The sequence below is a fragment of the Dermacentor andersoni genome, chromosome 7 (genome assembly GCF_023375885.2).
Source record: "Dermacentor andersoni chromosome 7, qqDerAnde1_hic_scaffold, whole genome shotgun sequence".
In the NCBI taxonomy this organism is placed as follows: domain Eukaryota; kingdom Metazoa; phylum Arthropoda; class Arachnida; order Ixodida; family Ixodidae; genus Dermacentor; species Dermacentor andersoni.
The window spans coordinates 83,569,193-83,588,547 of record NC_092820.1 but is presented as its reverse complement, the minus strand read 5'-3'; the positions used below and the strand labels follow the sequence as shown (position 1 = coordinate 83,588,547).

Below are 19,355 nucleotides of genomic sequence, written 5' to 3'. Positions count from 1 at the left end.
GTCACTTTACAAGTGTTTAAATTTTCTGTATATTATAGTCCGTTGCTTGAAGTAATAAACCAGTTGTTAGCCTGCGCTCGTGTTGTGCTCTTCCTCTCCGCCTTCGTCCGGGTTGCGCTGCCCACCCATAGGAACATATTCAATCACCAGCTCGCCCAGCTTGCCGTCTTAATACTAAATGCACACTGGGGCATAAAGGGCTTTCAACATAATTGGAGTATTGACATTCTACACAGCTACAACAATATTTCAAAGGACTTTCAGTGTTGAGGCTCAACAAATCTGCAACAATGCTTCAATGGGCTTTCAATTTTCAGACTCAACACATCTGCAATTGAGCTTCAATGAGCTTTCAACATTGAAATGCATCATATTTTCAACAATACGCCAAAGATCTTTCAAATTGAAAAGCCCCGATGATGTTTTCACGAAATGTGTCGGGCCAATTATCAACACTTGTCAACAGCTTCCTCAATTATGTTTCAACAATTCTCCAATGATCTTTCAAGGTCATTTGTTGACGTTGAACAATATTTCAATAACCTTTCAACAATTTATTCGTCAGGGCTGCAGTTGCACCGACTATAGTGTGGCATTCAATAGAGCGAAGCAGGTTTGCCAGATGTACGGCCCCAGGCGCTGGTTATTAGAGTACAAAGCAACTCAGTACGGATACAATATGAAAATGCTTCTGTTATAGCCAACCACTTGCATCAGATATGGTGTAGCGTCCGCAAAAATCCAAATAAAGTGCAGCGTCCGCAAATATCTAAGTAAACTTTGTGTAGTCACGCATCTAGGGCTTCCGAAAGCTGCCAGGACTCACTTATATGCAGCTTCGCTGCCTTTGATGTACCATTTTGTCGGATTTGCTTAGATTTGCGAAGTTCGTTACGTATTTTTTTTTTTCGATAACAATAAGCATTGAGGAGAAGTGCCGGCACCTTCGAAAGCTTTATGCATCGTACAACCACCGTAAGTTTGCTGATATTTAGGCTCGGTAGAGTGCCCCATCTCCACACCAGTGACTGCATGTCTATTACTTTCTTTAATACAACGAAGCCGTTTAGCTTCGGATTTTCAACAGTTTTCTGGCGAAGACGGCATGCTCGGTATCAAATAAAAAACAGCACAGGAGAGCAACTTGCGTCGGAGCCGATAATTGTTTATTTATAACGCCTTAAACGTAAACGTTAGGTGACATATACCTCACATGAACAGACGACTTCCTTGCGGGTACTTTTTTTATCGAGGAATCCGTTATTTTTACTTCGCGTGTCGCATTTTACTCGCGGCGCGTTGGAGCTCAGCTAGGAGTTTCTAGGGCTGTGGCGGTGAATGGTCCGAACTCGCGGTTCAGCAACGCAGCTGTCCTCAGAACCCCGGTTCGGCCGCATAACCAGGGCGTCGGCAATGAATCATCACGAACAACAGGGAGGAAACAGACCCCTAGCACTTCCACCAAAGGATGCGAAAGCTGACTTACGCAGCTTCGCTGTCTTTGTAGCATCTTACTCAGATTGGGACACATTTGGTTAGTTCTTTTATCTATAATTTTTGTTGATGCTACAAGCATGACTTCCCGTGTAACCAGCCTGAGGACAGGCTTGACGTAGTAAAATTGGTCCATACCCTATATGGACTCTTTCGTATTCCGTGGAAGAAAACAAAAGAAATCACGCAATATTGCTAAATTCTGCTCGTAAAATACTGCCCAGAACCGGGCACACCCCACAAAGCACACCGGGTGGAGCAACCCACAGCGATACGGCGCTCTTGTGATCGCTCAGAGGTCGACGACGGGGAGCGCTGGGTCTCATGGTGGAGGTCGCTTGCTTAGAGTGTCGTATAACTTTCTGAATGCATTGAGACGCACGAATGGTCCGTCTGTGTAGCACTTCTTCGAGATGTCCGTCAGGTGCACGTTGAACAGGAACCACGTGAACTTGGCCCGCCTGTCTTTCGCCGCCATGACGTACTCGGTCTTGTCAAGGGTGGAGGGAGAAAGAACAGGTCCCTCAAAGTTAGGATAATCAGCACGAGAACGGCCGCTCCGGCATTCGTGATTTAAGTTGCACATTGATATTGGAAGCGCCAAGACACATTTTTGCAACACCGCTTATTGGACACATCGCCGGCATACTTCATAATAACCATGACCTGTAAGTGCATTTGCAATGGCGTTGTTTTACCTACAGAGAAACTGAAGTGACAAATTTCACCAGTGCACTCACATCAGTGTTCAAAAAAGATTAAGCATCCCTGATTCAGATAAACTACGTGTTTTCGACCCGCTGAGGTAATCGATTCGTCACGGCGTTGCGTTAGTGACTTCAAGGTCGCGGTTTGGATCTTGACCGCGGCGGTCGCATATTGATGGGGGCAAAATGCGAAAAGCGGTAATATTTTTTATTTCGCTGCACGTTGAACAGTCCCAGGAAGTCTAAACTAATGCGAAGTCGCCTACGACGCCGTGCTTCATAATCATATCGTGGTTTTGACATGTTAAGCCCCAGAAATCTTTTTGCACGCTCAGCACCCATACTCAGCTGAGATGATGTGTCCTAGTAAAGCAGCGATTAAGTGTGACTTTGCCTATAGCTGCAATGATTTGCCGAATACAGTATTACAAAGCACAACCGACAGAAGCATAGAGAAGCGAACAGAATTGCATTGTCGGACGTCCATCAATAAATATACAAGTGTTGAAATAAAAGTGTTTAATTTCAACTAAGCCACAGCCAGTCACACTAAAGCAAATTATATGGCAAACGCAGGTCAGTATAATTGCATAGATTAATTGATATATGATACAAACATATGTAAAGAAAAATATGAACAAGTATAAAAAATTGTAAATGTAACGCGAAACGAGGTATATGAAAAGCGATCCATGTCGCGTTATGCTGCTTTGTCCTGTACCCAAAATTTGAAAGAGCAGTCCAGACTGGACATGATCAAATGGGTTCGTGACAAATTAGCATTGGGTGCGCATGAAAAAATTCCTAATGAACTCTATCAAGTGTCATGGGTTGGAAATTGTTCGAAGTGCCCAACGTTGAAACTAAAATTTGCTGCCGAAAACGACATAGTCATACAGCAAGAAAAATAGATGTCCAGATAGGAGTATTCATATTCCTGTATATGAAAAGAAAACGGGCTCCTCAGTGGTGCAACAAATTTTGCAAGCTATTTACCTGTACATATCAACGGTGACAAAAAAGCATTCAGCGTATGTTCAAAGATTCAGGACCGCCATACTGGATATCCACGATTTAAAAGAAGACGCCAGGTCTTGAACTATATTGAACAACAGTGATTGGAATAAGCAGAGAAATGTTATACAGTCCAAAGCGCAGTGTACTACTGTATGTACACGAAGTCGAATGGTCCCCGAGTATGCGGTTTCAATCTTTTTAAAAGATGGCCCGGTACATGCCCCCCCCCCCAAAAAAAAAGAAGTTCTTTTTCACAAACAAATGCTCTTGATTACAGGCTAATAAACGGTAGTATTGTTCCCAGTCGTGAAATTAATAAAGAATCTATACTCGCGCTTCCTACATGGCGGCAAGGGGCGGAGCAGGGGGGGGGGGGGGCGCACTTCCTTAAAGGAGTGCAGAATGTGTGCGAAAGATTTTCCTTGAAAAACAGCCATCTTTCTCGTCGCGATTCTCGCAAGAAGTCATTTGCAGGTGAAATATGTATAGAAAAGAAACAAGAAAACAAGATCGCAAACGAGAGTTCCCAAAAGAACCGTCAGCGCCGCAGATGAGAAACAAACACTTGAACACACACTTGAACACACACTTGAACACACACTTGAACACTTGAACAAACAGTTCGGCAGCAGCGCACCGTCCATACAGCGCTAATAGCCATCGTCTGCTTTTGCAGGAAGCATGCTGCATCTGATCCGACATATCAGCAAAAAGTGAAGGAGCGACGCAAGGGCTAATCGGAGGCATCACGTGACAGTCAAGGCTACCACTGCCCCCTTCCAAAAAAGGGCGTCACCGTGCCCCTATAAAAGGCGACGGAACGGCTAGCACGGGCTACAGTTCGGCAGCAGCGCACCGTCCATACAGCGCTAATAGCCATCGTCTGCTTTTACAGGTGAGCTAACTGTTTAGGAGTCAAGCGTTTATTGGATTGTCCTGTGCGCTGCTGCCGAACAAAGTGTGTGTCGATATTCATGTATACTAGCTTTGTTGTGTGAACTAGTCTGGTAAAATGGATGTGAAAGAGTTGTGCCGACAACTAGAAAATTTCAAGCGGGACATGAGAACGGGACTCAGAGAATTGAAAGACAGCGTAAATTTTTGTTCCACTGCATGCGATGGAATGCAGGGCCTCACGAAAGATATAGCTGATTTGAGGGCTGAGATCAAGGAGCTAGTGAAACTTAATGTTCATTACAAGGCAGAGAACGAAAGGTTGTCACAAAGAGTAAACGAACTAGAACAGTATCAAAGAGCCAATTATTTAGAAATTAAAGGCGTGCCCGGTGGAAATGACGTCATGACAGTGGTAGAAAGAATAGGAGTAGCGGTTGGTGAGAGCATTTCCGAAAGTGATATTGACACGTGTCACTGGGTGTCAACTGCAAAGACTGGCGTCAAAAACATTGTTGTGCGCTTCGTGCAAAGAATGAAAAGAAACCGTGTGCACATGAAGGCAAGAAAAAAGCAGCTAACTTGTAAAGATCTTGGTTTCACCTCGGACAACTCGGTGTACGTCAACGAGCATTTGACGCAACAGAACAAAAAGCTTCTCGCGTCTGCGCGACAGAAAAGGAAGGAAACAAAGTGGAAATATGTCTGGAATGCCAATGGCGTGGTGCTCGCTCGGAAAGATGATGGCTCGCCCATTCTGCGCATCACCACTATTGAAGACTTATCTAAAATGACCTAATGATAAACTATGACACTAATATGGCGTCTACTCATTCATCTGATCACCAAGTGACAGACACTTATTATGACATGCAAAAGCTGAACAAAGAATATTCCGGATGCATGACGTTATCCTGTATACATAATAATACAAGAAGCATGAGAAATAAGCTGGATGAAATTAATGAGTTAGTACAATTAAAAACCGAGAAATTTGATGTTGTGCTTTTTACGGAAACATGGCTAACTGCAAATGATCCTGTTCCACAGTTTTCAGGGCATAGCTCGCATCATGTAAGAAGAGAAAATAAAGCCGGTGGAGGCGTAGCAGTTTATGTTAAAGAACCGTTGAAGTTAGTTGTCATTGATGAATTTTCTGTTACTTCTAATGATGTGGAATGCTTGACCGTGCACCTAAATAAAACTATTGTAAGTGTCGTATATAGGCCCCCAACTGGAGACAAGGCCACATCTTGTAGTTTTATGGAAAGGCTACTGCTTTTGACCCGATCAACTAGTGAGACTTGTGTAATTATGGGGGATGTGAATGTCAACATGTTCACTGATAGCGCATGGTCGCTAGAACTCAAAACATTGTTCTCTTGTTACGGCTGCAGTAATTACATTACTGCACCAACAAGGGTAACAATCAATAGTGCTACATTGCTGGACATATGCGTTTCGAACTTAAATGAATGTGATGTCAAGTCGGGAGTACTAATATCCGATGTAAGTGACCATTTACCTGTGTTTTGTCTTATACCTAAAGACCCTGACAAACAAAACAATGACTGCAAAACGCGATTCCGCCGAATAATCAGATCAAGTACTCTGGAGCAATTCCGATGTCTCCTCCAGTGCGTAGACTGGCAAGAAATTTATAATGAAATAGATGTAAACAGAGCGTTTGCTCTATTTCAACGAAATGTGCTTGCGTGCTATGATTTGGCTTTTCCACTTCAGCCAGCTGCTTCTGGAAAGAAGCATAAAAAGGCGCGCTAGCCTTGGGTCGACAAAGAGTTGTACGAACGCATCAAAAAGAAAGACGCTATGTATCGCACCTTCATCCGCACGCGGCAGCCTGACCTATTCGCGACGTACAAGAAATTTAGGAATGAAGTACAAGGTGATTTAAAGAAAGCAAAGTGTGATTACTATGAGCGCCTTTTCTCGAATATACGAAGCAATCCGAGAAAAATATGGGATGCCGTTAATGATATAACAGGAAAAAATCCAAACGCGCATCGAAAAATGACACGCTGAAACGGACGGGAAATAGAACGTGCGGAAATGGTTAGCTGCATGAATACGCATTTTATTAACGCTGGTATGAACCCTGCACACGTTGCAATCGGAAACGATCACAGGTTTTCCACACCACGTATGTCAAACTCACTTTTTTTCAAACCGACATGTGTGAGTGAAGCACGTGATCTTATCAAGACAAAAGCATGATGTTTCAGCTGGCGTAGACGGTGTCAGTCCTATTTCGGTTAAATATGTGTCACACGAAATAGGGCCAGCACTCGTGCATGTTATAAGCTTGTCTCTTAGCACAGGCGTTTTTCCTGACGAGCTTAAGATAGCGCGTGTCACGCCAATTTATAAAGGGGGAAGTGCAGACCAATTGTCGAACTACAGGCAAATTTCAGTTCTCACGATATTGTCAAAACTTTTTGAAGGTGTTATCTATGCAAGATTATCAAATTTTTTTACGAAACACAACGTTATTGCGCAATGCCAATACGGTTTGCAAAAAAAATAAGTCAACTGAGCAAGCCTTACTGGATATTAAAGATCTAATTATTGCTAACATCGAACAGAAGAAGTTAACGCTTGGCCTGTTTTTGGACCTGAGAAAGGCGTTTGATTCGATTGACCACTATATCCTAACTGAAAAATTCGAAAGATACGGTGTTCGAGGCGTTGCAAATTACTTGATAAAAAGTTATATATGTAATAGAAAACAGTTCGTGCCGCTGGGAACTACTGACTTACCCTACATCAAGGTGTCCCACAAGGTTCAAAGTTAGGACCATTACTATTTCTAATTTATGTTAATGACATCACAGATTTATCAGGTTCACAAACATTGGCAATGTATGCAGATGATACAAATGTGTTCTTTACAGCTGATAACACAACAGAATTACAGCAGTCTGTAAATGAATATACAATTTTGTTATCTGACTGGTTGGCGACCAACAAACTCCAGCTGAACGCAACTAAAACAACCTACATTATATTTAGGGCGCCTAATAAAAGAATTGATAGTAGAATACAAGTAAAATTTAATAACAACCTCATTAAACAGGTCAAACAACAAACGTTTCTGGGAATACATTTCAGTGAAGAATTGTCATGGAATACACATGTAAATTCCCTTTGTGGTGAATAATCAAAAAACATCGGTGTAATCTATAAAATTGCACACCTGATCCCTCTATGGCTGAAAAAACAACTGTATAATGCACTTATTTATTCAAAGCTTTGCTACAGTATATTGGTTTGGGGTACAACCACCAGAACAAATTACACGAAATTGATTACCTTACAAAAAAGAGTTATCCGTTTATATGCAAATTACTATGGCCGTTTTTCAGATCTAAGAACCGGTCCACTATTCCAAAAATATGATATTCTGCGTGCGGACAGGATATATTATATGCAAATTCTTCTGGCAATCCGAAAAAGAAATCCAAGCGCTCAACGTAGTGAATGTAACCTCTCCGGATACTCCTTGCGACACAGCTCACGACACACACCAAAAGCAAGGACCAATTGCGGGAAACAAACCTTTCTCTATCAGTCCACAACAATAATGAACAGCTACAGTGCATCTGCATCCTTAAACACTTCTTTACAGACATTTAAAGAAAGAATAAGAGATTGGTTAGATAGGGAAGACATATACTTTAAAATTGAATGAATGCGTGAAGTAATAAAATGAAAAATGTTTCTGCCATGTATTACATATTTTTTCTTTTCAGGATTCACACATTTCATTTAATATCTATTGTTGGGTTTTGTATTAACACAAATAGGTTTGCATCCACGTATTGTTCCCAGTGTTTTATTACTTTTGGCACACAATTATGATGTTTTTTTTTCTTTTTTTGCGCATGCTGTTGCTCTATATTCCTGCATAAATTAGCTGACGTTTAATTTATGTATAATTGTACAATTTTAGCATACCATTAGCATCTCAAATACCTACTTGCACTTATCCGTTGTTGTACATTGTACCATATATTTGTAGAATCGAATGACCATGAACATTGCTACCATGAATTTTCACAGTAACCATTGCAACGCTGTTGTAACGCGCAAAATTGTGCATATGTGTGTGACCTGCTGTCAAACCTGTCGTTCGCGGGGGCTGAGACCTTTGTCAGGCTTTATGCCTTCAGTCTCAGTCTACCCTCGTTTGAATGAACGAGAAATAAAATTCAAATTCAAATTCAAAAGGCCGACCGCAATAAAATCCAACTTTTAATAAGTTTGTCAAGGAGGAACAGTAGATTTCAAATGCATGCGTCAACCACAGTCGTGAGGCCAACTACCAGACGAAATTTCTATTATAGTGTTCGAGATTGCTCATGGCAGACGACAGCCAGGCGAAACACAGGGCCACGCAGCTAGAGGACAAAAAGCATGTGACGCCACTTGCACAATGATTTGCGAGATTATTGGCTATTCTGCGAGTAATTGTCTTATGGAGCTGTCCACCATCACGTGTACCTGGTTGTCCCAGTGCCTCTTGTTTTAAAATATCACAAATAACTGTGGAAATATTGCGACGCAGCTCGTGCTGAGCGTAAGAGGCAGTGATAAGGCACAACCGTTCGGCAAATCGCAAGTCTGCGTTTTGTGTCACTTCTGCGAATTGTTCAAGGGGCATGGCTATGATTGTGAAATATTCTCAGCTGTTTATTATAACTGAGAGTGGAGGAGTCAATATTGTCGCACATGCAAAGCTAGGCTATAGGGGTATATTTTATTAGGAAGCTTAATTTTATGCATTTCGGCCCAGGCGGTGTCAGTGGACGACATTACAGAGAGAATGGCGTGCAGTTTGTAATACAAAGTAAATAGAAAAAAAATGAGCGTTGTCGTGAAGCCAGCAGTCTTGAGGCCATTGCCAGAAGTTTATATCGAATGGTGCGAGCAACCATTGTTCTGTGGAAAAATAATCAAACTAAAAAAATTATTGTAGTAGGAACACTCACTTCAATTTAGGACTTAATCGGCGCCAAACAACCTGGGCATCTGGCTTCATATTTTTATTGGACAATAAGAATGTGTTGAATAGCTGCTCAAGAAAAAAATCATGAGCAAAGTTATTTTTGGGACAGAATATCTCGATTTGTGGTGTGCGAAATTGATGCCACCAGGGCTCAGTGGTTGTAAAATTGAGATTGGGAGTAGCTCATTCATTTTCTTTCATATGTTTCCCGACGCGTTTTCTATTATAAGAAGCCAATGAACACCGACACCAAGGACAACATAGGGGAAATTATTTGTGCTTAACAAATGAAATGAAGAAACGATAAACGTTATCACATTTATTAAGCACAAGTAATGTCCCCTATTTTGTCCTTGGTGTCAGTGTTCGTTGGCTGCTTATAATATGACTAATAAAAATTACTCAGTTAACCCACTTTCTTCTCATTTCCAACGCGTTTTCTAGAAGCATAGCGGACATTTTTGTTGTTCTTGCGGCGTGTTTACTTCTTCGGGACTGTTATATAACAAACAATGTGATTGTACCACATAGGACATTCTGGTGCATGTAAATTACTCACCAATAAGAACAAAGAAGACTCATTGAACTCGTACGCCCAACCTGATCACTAGGTGAAAAAACAAACTGGAAATCGCTCCCAGAGGTTTCATCTGCGAATATCTGGAACTGAGCGCCTACTACGATTTTGAACAGTCTGTCGCAGGAGCTGTAATAAGTTTCGTTTTATTCAGTACAATTAAGTTTCTTTTTGTTTGAACATTACAAGAAGCAACGTAACATTTGATGGAAATAAAATCCATCCTTTCCAGCCAGTGCGATCTAAAGTCTAAGGAAGCTGTGCATTCTTATGCAGGCTCCCTCGTAGAAATCGCTACGATTGGCCGGATGTCTCATTTTCCCTTTATTAGTTCTTCAAAATTGCATCACGAGTTTATTCACAACGTCTGAGGTTTGGTGGCGTCATTTCACACCCATATCCGTAATCTTGATAAAAGTTGTCAAATTCTTCTTTTTTGTATCATGCTTCTGACAGCTTTTAAAGAAAAAAAAAGATATGTCAAGAAAATAGTCTCCTCGTAAAGCACAAAACTTCAGGGCCGAAAAGGTTAGCTTTCCGGTTCTAAGCCGCCTCTCCCACCGGCAACCGGATAGCGTGTGTGACGTAGACAAGTGCGGGGCCAATGCTGTGCCACTTGCTCCGAACGATTACGTAACCACGCGCACACCGGGCGCGTCTCCGACTAACCGCCGAGACGGGTCCATCAAACCAAGGCCACGCGTATGCGGCCACGCACGCCAATTACAAACAACGCAAGAAAGGCTATCGATATTGATCAATACTTCTGTTTGGGCGCGTTGGTTCATCTTGAAACATATGGGTAATAGCACACGCAGACGACCACAAGGAGAGAGACACGTTCACACAAGCGCTTGTCTGTCCGTGTCTCCCTTCTTGTGGTCGTCTGTTGGCGCTGTTACCCGTATGTTTCTATCGATATCATTACCTGTCGGTCTTCACAGACTGCTGTATGGTTCAACTGCGAAACTAAAAAAAAAGAATTACCCATGAATTTTCTACCCACCAGGATACACTCAAAGCTTTTGGTGTCATGGTCCCTGTGATGAAGCTCCGTGGAGCTTCGTGGAGCTTTTTACAGTTTCAGTAAGGAAAGCGTATACTTCTGGGGGTACATTCTAACACAACCTCGGGCACTTGCTCGTAAAATTTGACGCTGAGCCTTCCGTTGTGACTGCAGCATAACAATGCAAGTATTCCGTACACCTCGCTAAATTTCCCCGCGGTTGGCCTTGAAACGACTGAGACCTACGCTGGGAGCGATCTTTCCGAAGCCATAGACCACGTGTCCATCAGCGTGTATTTTGTCTCCTTGCGGTTTTATATTTACCTTTAAGATGAATAAATAAATGCCAAATAAACTAATAAATAAATCAGGCAGAAAAGTTTGTGCACACCTGCTGTGCAATATCAGCACAGCAAAAAATAAAGAAGCTCATGTTACCTTTTTCTTCATCGTGTCCTCAATGTCGTATGAGTAAAACAGCGTTCTTCGTTGAGTACTGGTGATTCCGATCGGTGTGAGTTCGTTGTTCGGCGTGGTTTCGGCACTTTCACACGTCTAGGAAGAAAAAAGAAAGCGAGTGAGAGAATTGGTCCACCTGAATAATGCAACCGGGCGTTTTTTTGTTTTTTAATGCGAAGCCTTTAGATGCTTCGCTAATTAAGTTCCTACTCCCCTTGAATAGAGTTCAGTTGGCGGCCCGTGGTGTTCTTGCTCCTTTCTTTTTTGTAGCCCTCGTGTAAACGTTATGCCGGCCGTACCTGTCAATATGCCTTGCCCTAATGTCGCATTGAGTTTTTTCAACGAGCCCTACAATGTCCGACGTATATCTGATTACGTTCTGTTCCTTTATTTCATTCCTGTCATTGTCACAGTGCACCAGACACCGTCACCTTCCTTTCTTTCTAATTTAGAAGCTCCTAAGGCGACCGTGCATCCAGTTGTTAACAGCTTTAGTTGTATCACATAACGCTATCAAGATCTTTCTTTAGACAGACTTTATCTTTGATTTTCGTTCAGAATTGCAAATATTCGATATTCGATTCGATATTGGAAGGTTGTCTTTGACGATTATTCATATTGGATTCGATTCGAAAATTCCGCTATTCTAACACACCTTTTAAGTGTTCTAGATCGAGCCCATTCATTCTTATCCATCAGCACTCACAGTCATATTTAGTGGCGGATATCAGGCATTCTTTGAACCGCAGGCGTGAGAGAATGCTTAAAGCAAGTAAATGGCGAGCTATATGATGTAACTTAATTACGCAAAGTAAGTAACCACCGATCAGTCCTCGCAGCTGGCTAACGCTCAAAGGATTAGCTAAAGCCACATGTTCGGTTACGGTAACATGCTTTACAAGAATAGCTGCTGTGGTATGCCTTAATTCTTAGTCGATTTCATAACCTCCAGGGTCAGCACAAAAGTGCTTTGGGAGAAGTTTACCAAAAAATAAACCGATAGATCCGACGTAACCCGCAATATTTTTAAGTCCAGGCTCGCAGACGACTAAGTGAAGGATTTCTTATTTCAGTCAATGTGCCGGTGCTGCAGCAGATCGGGATGTAGCAGCTGGGACACGTGGTGGCACCGCCAGCTGCTCCGATTGGCTAAACTGCTATGATTTACGCAAGTCGTGTTCTTCAGATAACCTATAATCCAGCACCGAGGTAAAGAAGTTTAACGAGGGTATGAGTAAGAAGAAAAAGGCTGGGTACGAAAGAATAGTACACGAACTAGAAGTACTGAAAATCTACCTCTCTCCACTTCACCGCTAGGTTATGTCGCCGCCACAAAAAAGATAATACCACTTGAACCAGAGTCGTCAATGAAAAATATTTTTTCGTATCGAAGGAAAAATGCTAGCGCCATATGTGCACATTTTCACCATCCAGCACCACACGGCTTACTGTGTATGAGATTACGCATGTTATCGCTTCCCTGCTTCATATTATGCGAAGAGGTGCTGACAAGTATTCAACCTTACCAAGGACAAACTTCAGCTGGGTAGCGGTAAAGGGTCAGGCATATTAGCCAATTTCGCTATACACAATGGTAAAAAATAAGATATTTAAATTTAATTTTTCACTTTTGCATGTCCAAAGCGCACATGGCAGCATCTCCAAAAATTTCAGTGTGGGAGAGTACTATAGTAAAGTTCTTGTTTCTCCGAAGTAAAGGTGCGCAAGAGAATTACGATGATATGTTACCATCTGGGGGGCCAACGGCCCATCATTCTCTATCGCACCACCATACACGTTCTATCGTCTCTATTTAAAATGGTCATTCCGGTGCTGAAAGTGGAAAACTCAATGGAAGGCCTGTTTCCGTCTTTTTGCCTGCAAATGTGAAACCCATCCGTGACATGAGCATGGACGAGCACCCAATATCTACTAACAAAAAAGGAAATGTGTGCAGATATTGTTGGCTGTTTTGCAATATATTGCAAAACAAGAAAATGGATATCCTGAATGAAAATGTAACTGATGACGAGACATGAATATACTGTTGTGATCCCGAGACAAAGGAACCGTCTTAGGAATTGAGGCACAGGGATTCTCCCTGGTCAAAGAAGTCTTGTGGGTGAAGATTGGTGCAGAAGCAAACAGCAACAGATCTTGATGCGTTAGCATTCATATTGTACTTCAAGCACTTTCTGGGGGCTAATGTACTATATACGTTTGTATGTTTTTATCTATGTATGTATGCTTGCATCTTTCTATCTAACCATTTTGTCGCCTACCTGTGTCACTACGTAGTCAGTGGTCGAATGGATAACGCATCGAGTGGCTGTGCTGCGGTAGCAGAGTTCGCAGCCTACCATCGGACCAACATGAAACGCTGATCACGTGTCAATGTGTACATTCAGGCCGCTCTTCAAGGAACATCTGTCACGCCGACATTGGTGACTGTAGAAGCGAGACTGGGTACATATACCGCTATTTGAAGAAACTCTTTTACGTCGACTTTCAGTACAGCGTATGCGCCACTCACTCTGTGCTGTCCTAAATGAACCTCTTTCATGCCAACTTGGACGCCGATTTTTTAACGTTGACGGGACATTGCGGGTAGCTTTGGCTTGGAGTACCCAATTAAAAGCTGCTATATTTCAGCAACCACTTTGGCTCGGCTTCCATTGTACCTCGTTTTGCCGCTATCCGTCTGGGCTTCCGCCCACGCGGTAATATTAACGGTTATAACAGCCACCAGCAGTTACAGCTTCCTCACACCTACTCAAAATCACGTCATGAAGTCTGCATAATTGAACACCGAACCCACTGCGATGGCCTCGTGCATCGCGCTTGCTCTCTCATAATTGTAAAAAACGCTTTTTTTTTCTTTTTCTTGCCTTTTCTTGATGCCGTGTGTATACTCGTTCGGCTTTAACAAGTGGTTACTTTTTCCATTTTCCCATGATGTCGCTAATAAACAACGTTCAAAGCATAGTAGAATGGGCCTGCTGAATGCTAACCGCTGAAACATTTCGACCGATTTGCAAGTGATTAGGACGATTCTTCCTTATATGCACTTACTTTATCGGCAAAGTCGTAGCGGTTTTAGATGCGGATGGCTCCGTTTTACAATAAGTTCGAAAAGACAGTTGGTGGTGACAGCAACGTGCACGCATAGAGTCGGGGTGAATGTCTTCGCATTTCTTTTGCAAAATGCCTTTAGAAAGGGAGTATAGCGAGCGCCGGCTTAGTTTGAAGAGACGGGAGGGGCGGGGGGGGGTTCTTTAGGCATGCTCACAGCGCGTTTCCGTAAAAGTGCATCTCGTACGTTATTTATCTAAAGATGGGATACACTCGCTAATAACGCCTCCACCTCTTCATTCTTTGTGAGGCCTAACTCATTAGAGCCACTTCCTTACTTTATTTAACCGTGAACGTTCGGCAGAAGGGCGCGATCCAGACAAGGTAAGTTCAAGGTAACTCAATTTGCTCACCGCACTACTTAACTTAATTTTGAGAAAGCAGCATTTTTTCTTGTTAAGGCGGAAGTCTCCGTTGCTTTAAAATGGAATGTAGTATTTCTTATAGGGGGCTCACTTGCGATTGGTCCCCGAGGATAAAGCTGTTGCACTTCTGGTAGAGGGCATCGGTCGCATTGCCGTATTTTTTCGTCATGTTGTAGATAAGGATGGCCATTTGGAACGAGAACGCCACAACAACGTTGCTCGAAATCGGCAATTTGTTGGTGGCCAGCGGCAAAGCTTTTTCCTGCATAGGTTGCAGATGAAGAAGTGAAACGAGGAAAGCGAAAGGGCAACACTCTTACTAAGGCGAAAGCCCTAGGCGTCTATGTTGGCGGTGCCCTTGTCCGCGGAACTGTGCCGTGACCAAAAATGGCCGACGCCGCAAAGAGTAAAAGCAAGTAAAAAAAAATTGCTCAGATGGACGTCACATTCCTCAGGGAGATTCCTGTAAACAAAGTAAATTAGTGGCTTTCAAAAGAAAAAAAAACGTGCATTGTGAACTGGGTGGGAATCGAACCCGGGCCTCCAAGGTGCGAGGCGAGCACGCTTTTCTGAAGCCACGGCTGCTTTTCATCTTTCATTATTGCCACAATGAACAGCACAAGCACCGACTCAAAAACATTCGGCGAGCCAGCCTCTAAGAGCTGGTCTTATTGTGCGGACGCGTTAATATTCGCACATGCTTAGCAATGCCTGAATTCAGGCTCTGCGGTTCGAAAGTGGTACACAGCTGTAATTCTGCTGATGCTTTCCTTAAAATATAGCCGCATCGGATTCGCTTCTATGTCAGGGATCCCAACTGCCGTCCTATACCGCCAAATGCTGTTGAGGCTTTCAAGGGCATAATGAGGTCGAACGGAATGTCATCCTCATTTTCAACTGTTCAAAAATGTTATCCAAAAGCGTCCGCCAGCAGGTCTTTCTTGATGGCAAGATGTAAGATATCGCAGAAGAAAAATTCTTCCCAACAATCGAGAAATACATGGCCGATCATTTCTGGCTTCCGATAAAAGAAACAGTGGGTCCTCGAATGTACGGAAATTCCCTTTTCTTCCAGATAAGTCTTCACATCTAATGCGTTTGTGCGCACTTTGAAGAAAAAAATGTTTTAACCCCTCCTGGTACATTAATATTTTAACTCGCTTAAGATCATTTGCCCATGGTCCGGCATAAAAGTGGGATCTATACAGAGGAACGAGTAACACCACATCATACAGATCGTTATACAGTTTCTTCCGCGACACAGTTCAATGGTAGGCCATTGAAAAACGAGCCTGCAGGAAAGTACACGAAAGGTAGACCTCTTTTAGGCATCCGCCGAGGCCCCCCGGCATACGTTTGCACGTGACTACTAAACTAGGCAATGGTGGTCCCAGTCTAATTTGACAAACAGCCCGGAGAAACGTGTCTCATACATCTCGAAGAAACATGAATCTGTTCACTAGCTGTCGTATCTAGAGGTGCGACAAACCCAATCCCCCGTAGCGCACACGACGAAATATGTTGGTTCGCCGTTTGCGCTCCGACGTAGATCCCCAAATGAAAACGGCGAAAACTCTACGCACCTACTGCACATTAACAAGTGAACAATGAATTACTTGCATTATATACCAGAATTTTTATATTAAAAACAAATTACACATCGTTGCTCTCGCAAGAAGAAGTCAGCAATAAAAGCACTCGAGGTTGTCTGCTTTCTCACGCACTTGAGCGACTCTGCGCCGCCAGAAAGACTCGCTATCCTTATAATTTTCCATCGGCACTCCCAAATACGTTGGCGGAGTCGTATCCCACCTTATATTGCAGAAAATGTTTATGGACGGTGGCCAGTATCCGCTCCGAAATCCCAAACGTTTTCCCCGGTTGATTCCACTGCCACTAACCTCACAAAAATCTTTGACAACTCTTACAGCGTCGAGGATCCTTCCATGATAAGCACAAATAAAGTGCTATGTCGTCTGCATATGCAAGAAGAAGTACTTCCGCTGCATGGAGACGAAATTCTCGTGTGCCGGTGCCATTGATGATGCTCAAACGAAAATATGCCATGGCTACACCCTCTCTTACAAGGCATCCTACGTTCACGTGTTCAAGCATAGCCAACAATATGTCGTGAGGTACTCTATCAAACGCCTTTTCGAAATCTAGCTGTGACGTTGCCATGCTGTCAGAATTAGCATCACAACGATCCAGAACAGAGCGAGCTTTATGTATATATGTAACTATTGATCGACCTTTCATGCCATAAGTTTGATGTTCACCGACTAATGAGTTTGCCGCCTCTTAGCAAAACGTTTCATGAATATTTTGTAGACTATGTTTGTGAGTGATATCGGCCCATACAAGGTAACTTAGGTGAGTATATTCTTATCTTTAGCCTTAGGTATAAGAACAGTGTGTGACGTAAGCAATGATGGTGGGAGGACCAGCACACCAAAAGCCTCGTTAAAGAGTAAAGCTTAGACTACAGCTACCTTATCCTTTAGAACCTTATAGAATGAAGCTTATAGAACGAATCACGGCCCAGTGGGCTCATCGCATACTCGTGGCATGAGAAAGATAAAATAATTTTTTAAGGCGTCTACTTTGGCTTCAGTACACGAATGTAAGGAACTGTAGCATTCATGAAACGCTCTTTGGATGCGTTCCTTTTCTTTGAGCACAGCGTTTTTCCCCTCTACTTCTGCTGCTTCGTTCAGGTGCGCGCGACTTTTTTTCCAATCCTCGTACGCGCTTGCTAGGAATCTCTCCGCCCATCAAGCGGTCGCACCGAGCTCTGATTACTGCGCCTTCGTATTTCTCCTCATCTATAATTTATAATTTCTGCTTTATGGAACGCATATCTTCTTTAAATGTTCGAGGCTGACTGCACTCTTCTGAAACGAATGCGCTTAGGTTAGCGCAGAGAACATTTTCTACAATTTCTTGTGCGTTATGGCGCCTGACCTGTCAATGGCTTTGAATTTCACTTGCTTAAACACCTCCCAGTGTTCCCCTACCACTTTATGATACCTTTTGTCAAATTTTACGATTGCGTTCATGACATAGCTTGTAAAAACATCGTGCTTTGAAAAATTATCATTTAGTTTCAAGTTTTCCCTAAACAAATCTATACTTTTTACCTTTTCTTTTCCCGACACGAAATGTTACGACGCAGTGATCGCTAAATGACACTGGTTGAACCCGATACTCTCCGATCAACGGTACTAAATCTGCAGATAAATAGGCGCGATCCAACCGTGCGTGACTATGACCTTGAAAATGGGTAAAGCGAATATCAATCTCAAACCCACAACATTCCCCAACGTCTTCCAAATAATGCTGACTGATGAGATTATTTAAGGAAAGAACGCTGACATCCCTATCAGGAGTCGAGCCGGTTTTGTCGTTTGCCATGCATACGCAGTTGAAGACACCAATCAGAATTACAAATATACCCTTAACACAGTAGTACTGACAGTTTCAAACATGTGTTTCCTCTGTTCTGTATTGGAATATGCATAAACACATATTATGCGCCAATAGCATTTAAATATTATAACTTCACAAACTATGAAATGGGCGGGATTACATTACATGTCACTTTTTCTAAAACTGCACCCAATGCCCTACGCATCATCAACGCACACCCTGCCGACTTGCCCACTGCGTGACAGGCACATACATCGTACACCTATTCGTAAAAAGTCGCACCATACTTTCCGTCTGTTCTTGACTCTCTAAATAAGTTTCTTGAATTGCTACAACGTCCGAGTCTTTTTCGGTAATTAACCTGTAACGCTGATTTTGCCTCCTCCTTGAGGCCAGCCCTCTGATGTTTATTGTCACCGCAAACACGTGTTCTTCAATGGTAACCATTTTTAGTTGTGTTATTGTTACGAGACAAACGGTACGGTGCCCATCTTAACAAGCACGCTCACATCCCGAATGGTCCTGATGAAAGAGTCTTTACGACTTCTAAGTGTCGTCGCGGGGAAGGGATGACGAGCGTTCCGCTCTGTAAACACGGTGTTTTTTCCCATCGACGAGCCATCAATTCCGGCTGGCTAGTGCTTGCGTCATTGGGCGGCGCGCATGACGGTGCGGAGGAGGGGGAACCGCGTCACGAGTGTACAAAATGAGTGCGTTTATGAAGTCATGAGGTCCACAAACGGTGCGATGCTTTCGCACTCCCCCCACGTAAGCAGTCTTAAGTGTCTGCCATTTTTTTTTCACTTGGCAGAATACAAGGTTTATTAATTCCACAACAAAAGAAAGCCTTATGTCGAACCTCCCTTTCTATTATTTCGTGCCGTAGAATGGGTGCTGACACGTCTGGATGAGGCGCAGTTTCAGTGTATATTCTCGCATTTCGGTCGTTTGGGGTAGGTAATGTTTTGGTAACTTGACATGACCAGTGTCTTTTTTTCTGAGAGCGGTGTAATGCTTTTTTTGTGTGTGGTTACAGGTGAATGATTACCTATGTAGACCCTAGTAGACGATGTCAATTATCATGAAGTGACATCTTAGGGACACGGGAATGTTCAGGGAGGCTTCTCTCTGTAGCCGTCTTTGGCCAATGTGCCTTGCTCGAGAACGGAGCGTCGTCTTACGGCAAGTGTGGTCGATTTGGTGGTGCAGAGGTGTACTCTTCCATTACAGCTTAACTTAAAGGAATTCC

General features: G+C 42.9%; 1 protein-coding gene across 1 annotated transcript; it reads right to left on the bottom strand.

Moving 5' to 3' along the window:
- Positions 1-1,530: 1,530 nt before the first annotated feature.
- LOC126534182 (uncharacterized) lies at positions 1,531-14,933 on the bottom strand. The gene is made up of 3 exons (XM_050181437.3): positions 14,769-14,933; positions 11,160-11,276; positions 1,531-1,984 (listed from the first exon to the last, which is right to left on the bottom strand). The coding sequence occupies exons 1-3, from the start codon at positions 14,865-14,867 to the stop codon at positions 1,817-1,819; spliced, it is 384 nt and encodes a 127-aa protein (XP_050037394.2). The 5' UTR covers positions 14,868-14,933; the 3' UTR covers positions 1,531-1,816.
- Positions 14,934-19,355: the final 4,422 nt, after the last annotated feature.

What these genes read in the sequence shown, in the direction of transcription:
- LOC126534182 (XM_050181437.3), bottom strand. Translation starts at nt 14,867, where the DNA reads ATGGCCATCCTTATCTACAACATGACGAAAAAATACGGCAATGCGACC. An exon ending in TCCTCGGGGACCAATCGCAA is followed by an intron (nt 11,277 to 14,768) that starts GTGAGCCCCCTA and finishes TTTTCTTCCTAG; the next exon opens with ACGTGTGAAAGTGCCGAAAC. An exon ending in AGGACACGATGAAGAAAAAG is followed by an intron (nt 1,985 to 11,159) that starts GTAACATGAGCT and finishes ACCCTTGACAAG; the next exon opens with ACCGAGTACGTCATGGCGGC.